Source organism: Thalassophryne amazonica, chromosome 8 (genome assembly GCF_902500255.1).
Source record: "Thalassophryne amazonica chromosome 8, fThaAma1.1, whole genome shotgun sequence".
NCBI lineage: Eukaryota > Metazoa > Chordata > Actinopteri > Batrachoidiformes > Batrachoididae > Thalassophryne > Thalassophryne amazonica.
The window spans coordinates 5,547,723-5,566,998 of NC_047110.1; the positions used below are offsets into that span (position 1 = coordinate 5,547,723).

General features: G+C 41.1%; 1 protein-coding gene across 1 annotated transcript in view; it reads right to left on the bottom strand.

The window, feature by feature from the left end:
• utp4 (UTP4 small subunit processome component) overlaps positions 1-19,276 on the bottom strand; it is a 58,268-nt gene that overhangs the window by 23,572 nt on the left and 15,420 nt on the right. Inside the window, exons 5-7 of the mRNA XM_034175699.1 lie at positions 18,823-19,034; positions 17,400-17,571; positions 6,965-7,056 (exon numbers count right to left, since the gene is read on the bottom strand). Coding sequence (XP_034031590.1) covers positions 6,965-7,056; positions 17,400-17,571; positions 18,823-19,034 — 476 coding nt within the window. The remainder of the gene's footprint in view (positions 1-6,964; positions 7,057-17,399; positions 17,572-18,822; positions 19,035-19,276) is intronic.

Consider the following 19,276-nt stretch of genomic DNA (forward strand, 5'->3'; position numbering starts at 1 on the left):
TGAGGCCCGCAGGGCCGAAGCCCATAGGCCGGGGGTCTGGGGGCCGCTTTAGGCCCCCAGAAGCCAATGGTTTCTAGATAAGCTCAGATGCATTCTGAGCATCCAGAACAGTAATTTTAATGTTTTGAGAAGACCATAAAGTGGTCACCATTTGACTTATGCAATTTGAAACTGTGGATATAAGTACTTTATTCTGAGAATAGCCAGCATTGATTTTATTAACATCCTGGTGTAAATAAGGTTATCACCACATGTGTAGAACTCAAAAAGAATGATAGGTTGAGTTTTCATTAAAAAAAACAACTGCAATGTGGTAAAATGTATTTATAAATATGAAAGAACAGGCTCTTAATAATTATTAACTATCGCATACTGTATTTTTTTTCGCAAGAGTTGTTTTTGCATAAGTTTGAAAAAACAACAGATCATATGTTTACGATAAATTACTTATCATGAATTTAATTTTCGAAGTGGCACTAATGACAACACTCATACTGAACATAATTTCGCTTGCATAGACTGATTTTGGAGATCAAGCAATAATTGCAGATGGGCTTTCTGAGGTCCCAGATAGCTTTTCTGATTTCCTTTTCTAACTTTCAGAATTTAGTAAATTAGCATATGGTCCATTGATACTTATGTGTAGACACTAGTCCCTAGAGGCAACTATTTTTGGTTTCATATCTGGGCAAATGCAGTCCCAGAAAATTCTGAATGTGACAAACAAGAAACAGGTGTAAACAAGTCAATGCTGCTAAAAATACAAACTTGCAGAAACAAAGATACTATTCTGACATGGTTTTCCACATAGCATGTTTCAAGTACACACATATATGTCAGAAGGTGGGGGAGGGCATACCATATTCTGCTCCCCCTGGTTGAAAAGGTGTGGGGGGGGGGACATGTCCCCCCTATCCCCCACCAAATTGCGCCCATGGTAGCAATAAAACCTGGACACTGTAATACTAACTGAACAGGACTTTCACTGCTACAGATACATGAACATTTTCTTGTACTTCATCTCCACCAGTCATTAAGAAAAACAAACAGTGTGGTACCGCAGGGTAAAATCCATGTGGCGTATGATCTCCCTGCATCAATAAAACAGTCAGATTATGTTGAGACTTTCAAGTCCAGACTAAAGACGTACTTATTTTCCCTTTTGTATGGCTGACATACTGGTATAGTATGTTACTATACTTTTTACTCTTTTAAATCATTTTATTAGTAAACGTAGCAGGCCGTGGCCTCAACTTTATCTAAAGTCTGGGTCTTTCAGCGAAGCTTAAGGCTAGTGGCCGGTGATCACCTATTCGATCATCTAGTTTTCTTGTTCCTTAATGCTGACAAATAATACCTTATTTGTTGTCTTTCTGATGCCTGATTCAGTTTTTTTTCCTCTCTGTTTAAGGTGCAGCTCCATCCAGAGATGGGTGTGGTGTCAGTTTCTGCAACCATCCTGTCCTGTGCACTGGCAAAATTTCCTGTATATTGGTTTGTCAATTATGTTGGTAGCATGGCCCAAGCAGAGGGTCGCCCCTTTGAGTCTGATGTGCTTGAGGTTTCTTCCTCAAATCATCAAAGGGAGTTTTTTTCTTACCACTGTTGCCTGTGTTCTTGCTCTGGGGGTTGTAAGGTTAGACCTTACTTATGTGAAGCACCTTGAGGCAATTTTATGGTTGTAATGCTATCACCACAGCTCTCCACACCACGCAGAGCCATCTGGAGCACCAGGGGAGCTATGTGAGAATACTCTTCCTGGACTTCAGCTCAGCCTTCAACCACATCATCCCGGAGACCATGGTCCAAAAGCTGACACATCTGGGCATCTCAACCCCCATCTGCCAGTGGATCAAGGACTTCCTCATGAACCGCCCACAGTCCAAGAAACTTGCCCCCACCTTTCCTCCACCATCACACTCAGCACCGGTTCCCCTCAAGGCTGTGTACTGAGCCCCCTCCTGTTCACCCTTTACACTCACGACTGCTCTCAGACCCATCTCTCAAACACCATCATAAAGTTTGTGGATGATACCACCATGGTTGGGCTCATCTCAGGAGGGGATGAGTCTGATTACAGAGAAGAGGTCAACCAACTGACAGCATGGTGTTTAGCTAACAACCTGCCGCTGAACACCACAAAAACAAAAGAAATAATCCTGGACTTCAGGAAGGGCAGGGCTGACCCAGCCCTGCTCTACATCCAAGGGGACTGTGTGGAAAAGGTCAGCTCCATCAGGTTCCTGGGAGTGCAGCTCTCTGACAGCCTCTCCTGGACTGCCAACACCACAGTGGTGGTGAAGAAAGCCCAGCAGCGAGTCCACTTGCTGAGGGTGCTCAGGAGAAACAATCTGGAGGAGAAGCTGCTGGTGTTGTTCTACAGAGCCACCATCGAGAGCATCCTGACATACTGCATCACAGCGTGGAAGGGTGGTGCTCAGCAGCAGACAGGAGAGCGCTGCAAAGGGTGATCAAAACGGCCCAGGGGATCACTGGCTGCTCTCTGCCCAGCCTGGAGGACATTGCCAGCTCTCGCTACCTCAGCAGAGCTGCCAGCATCAGCAAAGACACATCCCACCCCAGCAACCACCTGTTTCACCTACTACCCTCTGGCCGACAGTATAGGTCAATCAAAACTAGGACAAACAGACTCAGGGACAGCTTTCTCCCCAGAGCGATCACTGCTCTGAACAATAACAAATCACTCTAATCCGCACCTTCAAGTTTCTTGTGCAATATCTGTAAACCATGTGCAATATTTCCCGTGCAATATTATCCCACAGTCATACATAATTTCTCACTTTACATTTTATATTTTGTCCACATTTTATCTTTAGTAGTACATGTATTTAGATAATTTTTTTTTTTTTTATTTAAAAACCAATAAACAAAACAATACATAACAAGCAGTCAAGCACGGGCTCTAGTGTCTACACCACCGCTTCCCCGGGCCAGCGCAATTTCTGTTCAGGGGCTGACTGTCATCACACATGGGAAGTTTCAAGTCAATCAGACAAAGCATGAAGGAGTTATTACAACTTGATGTTCCATGGCAAAGGGTCAAAATGGTGGCACCATAGCGACCATACCCTTTGACACAGAAAAAAAAGCTTTTGATAAATTTTGATCAGTATAGTCTCTGGATGATCTGAAAGAAATTTTAAGTGCATTGGACAAAATCCCTAGGAGGAGCTCGTTCAAATACAATGTGTGGAAATCACGCCAAATTTACACCGAAATTAAATCAAATCAATTTTATTTATATGGTTCCATGGTTAATCCAATTGTAGTCCAATAGATCCAGAATCCAATATAATTTGAGGAATTCACAGTCTGGTGAAGTAGGGACTTGAAGGTCAAAGGAAGAGAACAGAGATAAGGGAGAGTGGAAGAAATGTGACCGCCCTCGTCGGAGTCCCAAGCAGAAAATGTTTAGGCATTTATAGCTCCCGTCTGCTGACCCTGCCTGATGTGGCTACATTATACAGCCTGATGGCCCAAGGGACAAAAGAGTTCTTCAGTCTGTCAGTGGAGCATTTGAGGGAGAGGAATCTGGAACTGAAGGCGCTCCCCTGCTTGGATATCACAGAGTTCAGGGGGTGGCTCTGATTGGACAGGACTGCCCTGATCTTGGAGAGTGTTCTCTTGGAGAAGGCTGGGATGTATTGTATTAAAAGCACTGGAGAAGTCAAAGAAAAGCATCCTTACAATGCATCTCCCCCACATCCAGGTATGTCAGGGCGGGGTGCAGGAGGAATCAAATCAAATCAATTTTATTTATATAGCGCCAAATCACAACAAACAGCTGCCCCAAGGCGCTTTATATTGTAAGGCAAAGCCATACAATAACTACGGAAAAACCTCAACGGTCAAAACGACCGCCTGTGAGCAAGCACTTGGCGACAGTGGGAAGGAAAAACTCCCTTTTAACAGGAAGAAGCCTCCAGCAGAACCAGGCTCAGGGAGGGGCAGTCTTCTGCTGGGACTGGTTGGGGCTGAGGGGAGAGAACCAGAAAAAATACATGCTGTGGAGGGGAGCAGAGATCAATCACTAATGATTAAATGCAGAGTGGTGCATACAGAGCAAAAAGAGGTGAATAAAAAGAAACACTCAGTGCATCATGGGAACCCGCCAGCAGTCTAAGTCTATAGCAGTATAACTAAGGGATGGTTCAGGGTCACCCGATCCAGCCCTAACTATAAGCTTTTTCAAAAAGGAAAGTTTTAAGCTTAATCTTAAAAGTAGAGAGGGTGTCTGTCTCCCTAATCCGAATTGGGAGCTGGTTCCACAGGAGAGGAGCCTGAAAGCTGAAGGCTCTGCCTCCCATTCTACTCTTACAAACCCTAGGAACTACAAGTAAGCCTGCAGTCTGAGAGTGAAGCACTCTATTGGGGTGATATGGTACTATGAGGTCCCTAAGATAAGATGGGACCTGATTATTCAAAACCTTATAAGTAAGAAGAAGAATTTTAAATTCTATTCTAGAATTAACAGGAAGCCAATGAAGAGAGGCCAATATGGGTGAGATATGCTCTCTCCTTCTAGTCCCTGTCAGCACTCTAGCTGCAGCATTTTGAATTAACTGAAGGCTTTTCAGGGAACTTTTAGGACAACCTGATAATAATAAATTACAATAGTCCAGCCTAGAGGAAATAAATGCATGAATTAGTTTTTCAGCATCACTCTGAGACAAGACCTTTCTAATTTTAGAGATATTGCGCAAATGCAAAAAAGCAGTCCTACATATTTGTTTAATATGGGCATTGAATGACATATCCTGATCAAAAATGACTCCAAGATTTCTCACAGTATTACTAGAGGTCAGGGTAATGCCATCCAGAGTAAGGATCTGGTTAGACACCATGTTTCTAAGATTTGTGGGGCCAAGTACAATAACTTCAGTTTTATCTGAGTTTAAAAGCAGGAAATTAGAGGTCATCCATGTCTTTATGTCTGTAAGACAATCCTGCAGTTTAGCTAATTGGTGTGTCCCCTCTGGCTTCATGGATGGATAAAGCTGAGTTTCATCTGCGTAACAATGAAAATTTAAGCAATGCTGTCTAATAATACTGCCTAAGGGAAGCATGTATAAAGTGAATAAAATTGGTCCTAGCACAGAACCTTGTGGAACTCCATAATTAACCTTAGTCTGTGAAGAAGATTCCCCATTTACATGAACAAATTGTAATCTATTAGACAAATATGATTCAAACCACTGCAGTGCAGTGCCTTTAATACCTATGGCATGCTCTAATCTCTGTAATAAAATTTTATGGTCAACAGTATCAGAAATTAAAAATCGCCGACTTCCTGTTTGGAGTAGACCAATGGTGCAAGACGTTTTTGTAAATCACATTGTATGATTTTTAAATAATTAATTTGCATTTTATTGCACAAAATAAGTATTTGAACACCGACCAACCAGCAAGAATTCTGGCTCACACAGACCTGCTAATTTTTCTTTAAGAAGCCCTCTTATTCTGCACTCTTTACCTGTATTAATTGCACCTGTTTGAACTTGTTACCTGTACAAAAGACACCTGTTCACACACTCAATCAATCACACTCCAACCTGTCCACCACAGCCAAGACCAAAGAGCTGTCTAAGGACACCAGGGACAAAACTGTAGACCTGCACAAGGCTGGGATGGACTACAGGACAACAGGCAAGCAGCTTGGTAGAAGACAACAACTGTTATGATTATTTATTAGAAAGTGGAAGAAACACAAGATTGACATGACTGTCAAGCTCCCTCGGTCTGGGATTCCATGCAAGATCTCACTTTGTGGGGTAAGGATGATTCTGAGAAAGCTCAGAACTACACAGGAGGACCTGGTCAATGACCTGAAGAGAGCTGGGACCACAGTCACAAAGATTACATTAGTAACACATGATGTTGTCATGGTTTAAAATCCTGCAGGGCAGCAAGGTCCCCCTGCTCAAGTCAGCACATGTCCAGGCTCGTTTGAAGTTCACCAGTGACCATCTGGATGATCCAGAGGAGGCATGGGAGAAGGTCATGTGGTCAGATGAGACCAGAATAGAGCTTTTTGGAATCAACTCCACTTACCATGTTTAGAGGATGAGACCAATCCCAAGAAAACCATCCCAACTGTGAAGCATGGGGGTGGAAACATCATACTCTGGGGGTGCTCTTCTGCAAAGGGGACAGGACGACTGCACCGTACTGAAGGGAGGATGGATGGGGTCATGTATTGCGAGATTTTGGCAAACAACCTCCTTCCCTCAGTAAGAGCATTGAAGATGGGTCATGGCTGGGTCTTCCAACATGACAATGACCCCAAACACACAGCCAGGGCAACTAAGGAGGGGCTCCGTAAGAAGCATTTCAAGGTCCTGGAGTGGCCTGGCCAGTCTCCAGACCTGAACTCAATAGAAAATCTTTGGAGGCAGCTGAAACTCCAAACCTGAAAGATCTAGAGAAGATCTGTATGGAGGAGTGGACCAAAATCACTGCTGCAGTGTGTGAAAACTTGGTCAAGAACTACAGGAAACGTCTGACCTCTGTAATGGCAGACAAATGTTTCTGTGCCAAATATTAAGGTCTGTTTTTCTATGGGGTCAAATACTTATTTCATGCAATAATATGCAAGTTAATTATTTATGTGTTTTGTTTTGTTATTTTAAGATTTTGTATCTCACAGTTGAAGTGTACCTACGATAACAGTCACTGACCTATTCATTCTTTGTAGGTGGAAAAACCTGTAAAATTGACAGTGGATCAAATACTTACTTGCCTCACTCTACATGTCGGTGCATACGGAACCACATGCGGAAAAACAGATTTCACAATAATGATTTGAGTTTAATTACTTTTTTACAGTGGTATGTAGATTTATTACATTTTTTTTATATTTAAGAGATTAAAATCATTGATCAGAAAAAAAGGAGCTGCATGTCGATAGTGAAGCTGTAAATCTGTGTTGTGTGTTCATACTCACATGTGGAAAAGTGATTTTACGCAGCGATGATTCAAGTGTGTTCTTCTCCACCTTGTCCAGCAGAGGGCGCACAACCAGCTGGGTGTCCATACCTGACAGGATGACATCATGACATCATCAGGCTCAATAAGAAGTCACTACGACAACTGCTGGTGTGAGACGTAAAATAACCACGACTGGCTTTTCTGCGTGTTCCTCTTTGCCGATATACCACATCTCATCTGACGGTGGCAGCAAAAAGCACATCTGCCAAACGGCATTAATTACAAAGAACTTGGCCTGAAACGATCAGTTGAGTAACTCGACTACAAAAAATGTTTGTGGTAAATTCTGTGCCCCAAAGCTTCATTTAACATTGCAGTACATATGCCAGGCGTGTGTGTGGCGCTGTAACGTCCCCAGAAAATCAAACAGAAGAAGACTAGAGCACGCCCATATACCGTGTAACTGCTAATCGATTAGCGTGAAAGGCTACCACTTTCCAACGTGACAGAGTAAAAAATAGCCTTTTAAGAGAAAGAGAAGATCATCTGAAATAGACTGACTGCGCATTTAAAGTGAAGCAGTGTGTTTGTCTATTTTTAAAAAACACACGGTCCGCTCAACGGGGGGAGTGACTATTCGCCCGGCGGCTGGCTGCTGTCTCTCTGCCCGCTGTGAGGGGAGCCACTCACACAGTTACAGCTCCATCCCCGGCCACACTGACAAACAGTCTCTGGAAGAAGGCCACGCTTTCTTCTGTGTTTTTTGCTGAGACTCGCACTGGGTGTTTCACTTTTTAATTTTTGTGTTTTTGGGCAACACACAACGCTTCACAAACACTGTAACTTAAATGTAAGAATTAAAAAAACTACCTGCAAGACTTGCATGTTCAACATCCAGCTGAAATGCATCTGCTGAATTGCAGAAAAGAGGGATTTAAAAAACAAACAGGGACCCAGTCCACCAACCTTAAAAAAACAAACAAAAAACTTAAAATGCTTAAATTTTACAAGTTGGGGAAAACAAAAAAACAGCTACGCCATTTCAGCAAAATGTCAAGACTTTGGTGCAGCGACATTGTGCCATTGCTTAGAGAGAGCCCTGGATGATGATGTTTAAAAACGCAAAAGCTCTTTTTATCCAATTACTTGATTAATCACCAGAATAAGCAATAATCAATAGCTGCAGCCCTACAAAGAACAAGACGGTGGTGATCTTCCTTTTGTTCATAATGTGTCAAACAGTTCAAAACGCTGCATCAGGAAAAAAAAAACAATACAGAAATGAAATCATTGAGGCCCCAGAGTGAGCGGTACAGCACATCTAGTGACATTTAAATGTGGTACTCAAAACATCCAGAGCAACAGATGAAAATATCAAATAGGGCTGACACGATTAATCGAGTAATTTGAATAATTCGATTACAAAAAATGTTCTAGGCAAATTCTTTGCCTCGAAGCTTCGTTTAAAGCTGTACTACATATGCCAGGCCTGTAGGTGGCACTGTAACGCTCCCACAAAAAAACGAAAAGAAGACCATAGAGCATGCCCATAACTAATGTAAGCGCTAATCAATGCAGCAGGTGATGCTACACGTTTACAAAGCCACATGCTGAGTAAAATAAAGCCTTTTAAGAGAAAGGGGCTGTGCTGATCGTCAGGAAACGGACTTATGCATTTAAAGTGAAGCAGTGTGTTTATATATATATATATATATATATTTTATTTTATTTTTTAAACGTGGTCTGCTCCACTGGTTACTCTCCACCTCCGCAGATGAAGCGAAAGGAAGCGCACTTTAATCATGTTTAACTATTCAAAAAAATGCTTATATTCAGATGTGATAAGAGTTTTTATCAACAAGCTGTAGAGTTAATTCATCAGTGCAGCTGTTGTGGAAATGTTGCACTCCACAGCCATTTTTTCAAAGGCTTTGTTATTTGCCAAATATCCACAGTAAACAAGGAATTTGACTTCGGTTTGAGCTGCTCTGTATGGCATGTAGAAATATACACTAAACACTGAATAAATCACAGCAATAAAAAGTGCAAATGAAATGTGCATTAAAAAAAACACAAAACAAAACAAAACAAAACAATGTCCTGTTCGCAGACTAAAGATTTCACAGAGCACCTGGGCTTATGGTTTGGCAAGGCTCCAAAACTCTTAATAATGTGAAAAAAATAAATAATTACCTGGGAAAACAGAGACAGAGGGAACATCCTAAACTTAAAAATCTGCATGATGGCACAGTGACATTGTGCCATTGCTTAGGGAGAGCCCTGTCACTACTGATATTGTTTAAAAATACAAAAGTACTTTTTTTATCCGATTACTCGATTAATCGATAAAATAATCGATTCCAAAACTATTCGATAGCTGCACCCCTAATATCAAACTAAAATAACAACTGGTGTTGCACTAATAACAATGTTATTTGAGAAAGTATAATCTGGACCATTGTCACTTTCAAACCTGCTCCTTCAAAGTTAAACTCTAGATTTAAAAAAAAAATCTGTGGCTGCTGAACTAATGCTCAGTAAGGATCCTGTCTCACTGGGCTGCAACAGCCTGCAAACAGTATTTGCGAGGAAATTCACGAGAATTTAGACAATTAAATATATCCCTGAGAAGCCCTCTGAATGTCAAAACATGCAAGAACTTTGTGAGGGGTTGGCACACACTTTTCCTTTTAGGTGATCGGAGAGGAACAGCCAGCGAGTCCAGCAGCTTCCAGCCATGTGGCTCTGCAGCCACGCTGGCTCTAACTTGCCGTGCACACAAACGACACCTGTCGGGCACCGGAGGAGTTGTACAATCCATTTGAAGGAAGGTTTATGCGCGGCTCCTCTCACGCCCACTTATGTCCGTGGGCGTCTTGCTGGCATCCATTTCAAAACAAGCAAATATTTGCACAAATCAATAAAGTTTATCAGTTTGAACATTAAATACATATTATATATATGTCTTTGTGGTGTAATTAATTGAATACAGGTTGAAGAGGATTTGAAAATCATTATATTCTGTTTTATTTACATTTCACACAACGTCCCAACTTCATTGGAATTGGGGTTGTACGAGCTTTTGACAAGAGCAGAAGTTGTGCAAATCGATGAATATTTGTAGATCGCCCTCTGTGCATTTTCTGGTATTGCTGTCGTTGTTGTCCATTCGGCTGCTCCCGTTTTGTTTGGGGTCACCACAGCGGATAGATCCACACTGGTACTTGGCACAAGTTTTACGCCGGACGCCCTTCCTGACGCAACTCCAGTGTTCCCTGGAGAAACACGCACAGCTGCTGGTGTTCCAAGTACTAATCAGATGCCGCACTGCTTAGCTTCTGAGATCTGACGGGATCAGGCTGACACAGAGCAGACCGGCTGCACTGTGCATTTTCTGGTAATAATGAGACAAATTTAACTCCATAGAAAGTTAGCTCTGATTTTGCAGAAGTTAGTGTGTACGCTAAAGTCCGTGAATTGTCTTGGAAATCAGTTCAGAGGTTCACATAACATGAGAAAGGTGTGATTTCTAGCCATAAACAAAGTGAAGTTAGCAGCTAGCGACACCAGGAAATGACATCACCATGCTAACGTCCGCAAGATCATACCATAAAATCAGGTTCAGAATGTGACTTTTAACCTGTTAAAATAGGTCAAGGTTAGCCACCTTGGAACTTGTCTATGGTCTGTGTCCCAAGAATGTTCCCTGTCAGTTTGAAGACTGTGGCAGTAACAGGACTGGAATACTGAGCACAGAGAAGACCGATGAGAAGCCTTTGTAATAACCAAAGGTCATATTTGATGGCCTCGGGTAAAAAGGGTAGAAAGAATTTAATAGTTACATTTATAAACAATGTAGGTTAGAAGCTGTAAGTTTTACAGTGCTGTCAACAGTTAAATATGAGGTCAAGAAAGACTGTCTTTTTTTATTCTTTATAAAACACGTATATATGTTCACTGAAGTCAAGAAAGACTGACTTCATTTCATGTTTTGGAAAAACTTTTTTTTTTTTTCAGGAAAAGTTCAACTTAAAATGTCAGGACACACACTGTTTATGTTACTGTTAAAAAGCCCACTTTCAATAAAGTGAGTATTGGCAAAGCGGGTTGTCATTTTGATGTTGAGGTGGCAGGGAGGCTGTCGTCGGCAGCTGTTCAAAGTAACTAACAGGTAACTAGTAATCTAACTTAAAAAAATTACTACGTTACTTTTTCAAAGAGTAATCAGCAGCTGAATTACTTTTTCAAAGTAACTGTGGCAACACTGGTTGTCGGTACCAATTCAGTGAGAGGCCAACTCAGAATTTATCGCCAATTCGTATGTTCTGTCACAAATTCATGTCTCCAGCTACAATCCCACAGCTGCAGCCCAGTGAGATGGTACGTTAAGGATTAAACGGGTATGCAGCGCAAACGTCCGCTGGCCCACACAACACAATCACAGTTCTACAATACTGCCATGACTTTAACTTGACCTAGTGGCCAACTGCATCTGTATTTAACGTGATGGGACCCGTGTGGAGCTCAGCAGGCGAGAAAACAAAACGAAGCTCTGACCATCACAAGCTGAACAGTAAGAAAATTCTTTATGTATGTTTAAGTCGGCTGTTGATTTCTCAGGATGTTGACAGTACTGCAGCGTCCATGTGGTGGCGCACTGTCATACCGGCGATTACCTTCACACCAAATTAAATTAATGTGCCAAGAAGAAGACAGCACGCCCTCTGACCCGCCCTCACCTGAAGCTAGGCACAGCTTTAGTTTGTTCTTATGTTTTCTTTAGCTTTAACTTCCTGCACTTACAGAGTGGACAGAGTTGGGGCTGAATGTGCATGACACGTACAGGACGTGGAACCAGTGGTGGGCACAGATAACCAAAAAATTAACTTCAATAACAGATAATCAGATAACTGAAAAGTTATCTTCGATAAAGATAAAACAATAAGCCACCCAAAAATTTATCGGAAGTTACAGATAACCGATAACAGATAAATTCTAATATTATCTCTGGCACATTTACAACTACTAGTAAAACAAATTTAATAGCTTCTAATAATATTAAAAATAACAACAGACCCAAACAATAAGACCATATTTTTTTCTTTCAACAGTCTGCCCCTGCTGGAAGCTCTACAGCGCTCCGAGCACAGACAGAGGCACCCTGAGACCCAAACAATGAGACCAAACTTTTTTCTTTCAACATTCGGCTCCTGCTGGAAGCTCTTGTTTATTACAACCCTCTCAGCACAGAGGCACTCTGAGAGCAGCCGTAAAGCCAGCCCTGTATCAATTATAAAGGTCCGGTCATGCGGAGGTCTTGAAAAATAAAGCAGTGCTGACTTATGGTTTTGATTTATAAATAACATTAATACAGATAGAATAACTCCATTAATGTCAATTCTGTCATTTGTACAAAGTTAAAATATAACATATATCTTTTAATGTTGAATAATGCACTAATTCTGGGGTTTTGTAACAAAGAGACAGATCGCAAAGGATTCTGGGTAAAGGTGCCTGCTAAACACTGATTGGTTCAGTCATTCATTATGTAAACCAACACGTTAATGTGACGTCTGTTGTGTGTTGGTGTTTAAATGTGCCTTTGTAAAATATTCCATTTTTTTTAATTTGTAAAAACAGGCATTTTTACGGAGCTCTGGAAGTGTCATCGCAAATTTTTTTGCATTTTTTTTTTGCATTCTTTTTTTTTATTATTTTTTTTGCATTCTCTCTTTACATTCATTTGATGTTGTAAAACATACTTTACACTGTGCGAGATGATTTTTCATGCAGGAATTTTTTGGACCAAGTTTCAGGTTAATCGTGCATCCTGCATCGTGTAGTGTTCATGGAGTATCAAGCTGCGGTCAACATCTGACGACCACCTCCTGATCGCCGATCCTATAGTCGAATGAGAATCAAACCTGTTTGATATATTATTGTGGTCGGCCGTCGTGAGGTTATCCTGCTGCTGAAAGCTACAAGCAGCATCCAACCGTTCGCACTGTGCCTGTGCAAACACTGCAGAGCTGTCTTGTAATAATGTTATTATTATTATTATTATTATGCAGTTGTTTTGTTTTTAAACTTCATTTGTAAAAAAAAAGCCATTTGCAAAGCAAAAATTTGATTTGACAATCATCTTTCTTTCTCTTTCTTTAATATTTATTTCATTCATTTAAAAGAAAAAAAACAGAAAAAACAGAAATAAAGCATCACAATCACCAGAATGAAAAGGAGCAGAGAGAAGAACAAGTCTTATATCTGACATAACCGTCAAAATAAATAGAACACTGCCATCTACTGGTCCCCAGACACTGCCATGAACACTACTGGCCAGTAGATGCTAGATGGCAGTGGAGGCTTTCAAAACAAATTCTAGATAATCCCTGTTTGTTCACATTTAAAATGCGTGGAATTTAACAAACGCAATTAAAAAAATCAACGTCTATAAACGTAGAGAATATATTCAAGAGAGTTTTAGGCACTAGAGTTTAATGCTGCTGTCCTTGGAGCCTGAACAGAGTGTCTGAAATGCATTTGTCCTGTCGTGACGTACTGAGATTACATCATCCTACCCATAATGCACTGCGGGGCAGAGCATGTGCTCACAAAACCTTAAAAATTAACACATTACTTTAAAACTAAAACATATATCTGTTTTTTTACTTTATACAACTTCAGACATGACAGTAATTTTAAATAACTTGTCCAAAATTAGTTTGGTTAAAATTTGAACCATAAGTTAAAAATGTATGCCTCTGGATGACTTAGGTCATATTGCCAGCATATCAGTAGTGTTAAAGGAAATGTTTTTTTTTTTCTTTTTGGGGTTGTTTTTCCTTTGTCTGCAGAGGATTGAGATGATTTTTATACAAGCAGTTCTCTTCTGTTTGCAAAGGTTATAAAAAATGAGGTGGGCTTCATAGATAATTGGCAAAGCTTCTGGGGAAAACCTGGTCTTGTTAGGAGAGATGGCATCCATCCCACTTTGAATGGAGCAGCTCTCATTTCTAGAAATCTGGCCAATTTTCTTAAATCCTCCAAACCGTGACTATCCAGGGTTGGGACCAGGAAGCAGAGTTGTAGTCTTACACACCTCTCTGCAGCTTCTCTCCCCCTGCCATCCCCTCATTACCCCATCCCCGTAGAGACGGTGCCTGCTCCCAGACTACCAATAAAATCTATTTAAGCATAAAAATTCAAAAAGAAAAAATAATATAGCACCTTCAACTGCACCACAGACTAAAACAGTTAAATGTGGTCTATTAAACATTAGGTCTCTCTCTTCTAAGTCCCTGTTAGTAAATGATATAATAATTGATCAACATATTGATTTATTCTGCCTTACAGAAACCTGGTTACAGCAGGATGACTATGTTAGTTTAAATGAGTCAACACCCCCGAGTCACACTAACTGCCAGAACGCTCGTAGCACGGGCCGAGGCGGAGGATTAGCAGCAATCTTCAATTCCAGCTTATTAATTAATCAAAAACCCAAACAGAGCTTTAATTCATTTGAAAGCTTGACTCTTAGTCTTGTCCATCCAAATTGGAAGTCCCAAAATCCAGTTTTATTTGTTATTATCTATCGTCCACCTGGTCGTTACTGTGAGTTTCTCTGTGAATTTTCAGAACTTTTGTCTGACTTAGTGCTTAGCTCAGATAAGATAATTATAGTGGGCGATTTTAACATCCACACAGATGCTGAGAATGACAGCCTCAACACTGCATTTAATCTATTATTAGACTGAATTGGCTTTGCTCAAATTGTAAATGAGTCCACCCACCACTTTAGTCATATCTTAGATCTTGTTCTGACTTATGGTATGGAAATTGAAGACTTAACAGTATTCCCTGAAAACTCCCTTCTGTCTGATCATTTCTTAATAACATTTACATTTACTCTGATGGACTACCCAGCAGTGGGGAATAAGTTTCATTACACTAGAAGTCTTTCAGAAAGCGCTGTAACTAGGTTTAAGGATATGATTCCTTCTTTATGTTCTCTAATGCCATATACCAACACAGTGCAGAGTAGCTACCTAAACTCTGTAAGGGAGATAGAGTATCTCGTCAATAGTTTTACATCCTCATTGAAGACAACTTTGGATGCTGTAGCTCCTCTGAAAAAGAGAGCTTTAAATCAGAAGTGCCTGACTCCGTGGTATAACTCACAAACTCGCAGCTTAAAGCAGATAACCCATAAGTTTGAGAGGAAATGGCGTCTCACTAATTTAGAAGATCTTCACTTAGCCTTAGACCCCATTCCTACCAGGCTGCTCAAGGAAGCCCTACCATTATTTAATGCTTGGATCTTAAATATGATCAGTCTATCTTTATTAGTTGGCTATGTACCACAGGCTTTTAAGGTGGCAGTAATTAAACCATTACTTAAAAAGCCATCACTTGACCCAGCTATCTTAGCTAATTACAGGCCAATCTCCAACCTTCCTTTTCTCTCAAAAATTCTTGAAAGGGTAGTTGTAAAACAGCTAACTGATCATCTGCAGAGGAATGGTCTATTTGAAGAGTTTCAGTCAGGTTTTAGAATTCATTATAGTACAGAAACAGCATTAGTGAAGGTTACAAATGATCTTCTTATGGCCTCAGACAGTGGACTCATCTCTGTGCTAGTTCTGTTAGACCTCAGTGCTGCTTTTGATACTGTTGACCATAAAATTTTATTACAGAGATTAGAGCATGCCATAGGTATTAAAGGCACTGCACTGCAGTGGTTTGAATCATATTTATCTAATAGATTACAATTTGTTCATGTAAATGGGGAATCTTCTTCACAGACTAAGGTTAATTATGGAGTTCCACAAGGTTCTGTGCTAGGACCAATTTTATTCACTTTATACATGCTTCCTTTAGGCAGTATTATTAGACGGCATTGCTTAAATTTTCATTGTTACGCAGATGATACCCAGCTTTATCTATCCATGAAGCCAGAGGACACACACCAATTAGCTAAACTGCAGGATTGTCTTACAGACATAAGGACATGGATGACCTCTAATTTCCTGCTTTTAAACTCAGATAAAACTGAAGTTATTGTACTTGGCCCCACAAATCTTAGAAACATGGTGTCTAACCAGATCCTTACTCTGGATGGCATTACCCTGACCTCTAGTAATACTGTGAGAAATCTTGGAGTCATTTTTGATCAGGATATGTCATTCAAAGCGCATATTAAACAAATATGTAAGACTGCTTTTTTGCATTTACGCAATATCTCTAAAATGAGAAAGGTCCTGTCTCAGAGTGATGCTGAAAAACTAATTCATGCATTTATTTCCTCTAGGCTGGACTATTGTAATTCATTATTATCAGGTTGTCCTAAAAGTTCCCTGAAAAGCCTTCAGTTAATTCAAAATGCTGCAGCTAGAGTACTGATGGGGACTAGAAGGAGAGAGCATATCTCACCCATATTGGCCTCTCTTCATTGGCTTCCTGTTAATTCTAGAATAGAATTTAAAATTCTTCTTCTTACTTATAAGGTTTTGAATAATCAGGTCCCTTCTTATCTTAGGGACCTCATAGTACCATATCACCCCAATAGAGCGCTTCGCTCTCAGACTGCAGGCTTACTTGTAGTTCCTAGGGTTTGTAAGAGTAGAATGGGAGGCAGAGCCTTCAGCTTTCAGGCTCCTCTCCTGTGGAACCAGCTCCCAATTCAGATCAGGGAGACAGACACCCTCTCTACTTTTAAGATTAGGCTTAAAACTTTCCTTTTTGCTAAAGCTTATAGTTAGGGCTGGATCAGGTGACCCTGAACCATCCCTTAGTTATGCTGCTATAGACTTAGACTGCTGGGGGGTTCCCATAATGCACTGAGTGTTTCTTTCTCTTTTTGCTCTGTATGCACCAGTCTGCATTTAATCATTAGTGATTGATCTCTGCTCCCCTCCACAGCATGTCTTTTTCCTGGTTCTCTCCCTCAGCCCCAACCAGTCCCAGCAGAAGACTGCCCCTCCCTGAGCCTGGTTCTGCTGGAGGTTTCTTCCTGTTAAAAGGGAGTTTTTCCTTCCCACTGTCGCCAAGTGCTTGCTCACAGGGGGTCGTTTTGACCATTGGGGTTTTTACGTAATTATTGTATGGCCTTGCCTTACAATATAAAGCGCCTTGGGGCAACTGTTTGTTGTGATTTGGCGCTATATAAATAAAATTGATTGAAATTGATTGATAACTGTGCGTCTGGTACAAAACTTTTAACAGGTGGGTGCTGAACTAATTTTAAAAATGCTTGTCACTGTTCAGCTTTGTTTATTTTGTTTATCGGTTTAAAAGTTATCGGACAAAAATTCATCGGAAGATAATTAGTCCGATGATGGTCTTTAAAGTTATCTTAAAAGATAATCCGATAATGAAAACATTATCTTCGATAATTATCTGTTATCGGATTATCGGAACTGTGCCCACCACTGCGTGGAACATTAAACACTAACCTCCAGAAACCACAGCAGTGTCAGTGTGAGCCAGAGCACGGACATCATGCGTGTGGTTTTTAAAGGTCCTGGTTCTGATCCAGTTCTTGTCTTGCTGGTCCACAGTGGAGGAGAGGAGCTGGAACTGGACCACGGTGCCCTCTGATGTTCCAGCTATTAGACTGCTCTCATCCTGTTAACAAGATTCACACAAAGATCAACAACATCAGTTGCTGGTGGAAATGAGGTGGGCATGTAGTACATGTCTCACTCAACAGAGGGCGCTTTGTATCGTCAACCTAACCTGAGTATTATCTGATGTCACCTCTGTTTCAAACAGCCACAAGAAAAAACATTAATGGTGGATCCAAAAAAATCCGCAGAGATCAAACTGGCCACTGATGATTATTTAAAGGAGTGGCAGCCAGAGTGCAAAAATTAAAGAAGGGGGCAATAAGGGTAAGGTTGAAACTGAATGGGTGATGATGAATGTCATCAGGGGATAAGCCCAAGTGGTGTGATGTTAAATTTGGATGAAAGAGTGGTGATTAGAACGGACCTCAACGGGCATGGTGGTGAAGGGAACAGAGGTGATGAGGAAGTAATAGGGAGATATGGTGTCAAGGACAGGAATGACGAAGGATAGATGGTGGTGGATTCTGCAAGACAATGGAAATGTCTGTCTTAATACTTATTTTAGGAAGAAAGAGGAGCACAGGGTGACAGAGCGGAAGAAGGTGTACGCAGGTGGCCTACATACTGTAGAAAAGACGAAACAAAGAGGAAAATCAGAGACTGTACCCATCTCAAAAAAATAGTATATCATGAAAAAGTAATAAATAAATAAGTTGATTATCCTGGAAAGAGAAGAACTTACATATTCTAGAGTCATTACATATAAACAAAATATAACAATGCTAAAATACCCTCGGCTGTATGAGCACAAAAACAAAAAATTAAAACAAAATATGTTGTGAGGATTCTGAGTGTTTTGACAATTAAACGTTGCCTCACACAGTCAAATATTTCAAGTCATATGTCCAGTGTTTCTAATTTCTCTTTTGTCCATACATTTGTTTTCTTTTTTAAGGATGCACAAGGAGAGAAGAACAATATAAGGCGATAAAGCAACGTAGACTGTGATAATACTGCAGAAGTGGTGAGTGAGATGGCTTGGAAGGTGGTGGATGTGACTCATGGACAGAGACAGGGAAGACAAGGAGATGTGGTGCTGGAATGAAGACATACAGGAAAATATGAGAAGACGGAGACTGGCAAAAAACAACAGTGATAGTCAAACAAGGCAGACAAACAAGGAAGAGTTAGAGGACAGCAGGGGATAGGGAAGAGTGGGACGAGCTGCTTCGCATGCTGCCACCGGGACCCTGACCCAGAAAAGCGAAAGAAAATGAATGAATAAACATTTTAATAATCCCAAACTTACCGGAGAAACAGCCAGGACCAGAACATCCCAGTTTGTTATCACGTGAGTCTGGATGAGTGTTCCCATGAGTCCGTCCCAGAACTGGACCTTCCCCGCTGAATCTGCGCTGACCACGGTGTGGTCAGACAGAAAGAGGACGCTCCACACAACCACGTCTCTGCTCTTGGACGCCCTCGAACCTCTGTCCACCAGCAGTCGGTGCGTGGCGTGACCTGAAAGAAAGCGGAATATAAAGCACTGCCACTGGGTACACACTTCCTCTCCTGTTGGACTTCACGGTGTGTAACCACGGCAACAATCGACTGCTCCTATCACGTCCGTGTGCTTTAGAAGTGACGTTAACTGTGGTCGTGTAAACCAAGTGGGTGAGGGTTCTGAGCCAAACTGACACAGGACAACATCCACCAGCAGAGTTCCTACAACCCCTCTGATGTGCATGAGGTGACAAAGCGTT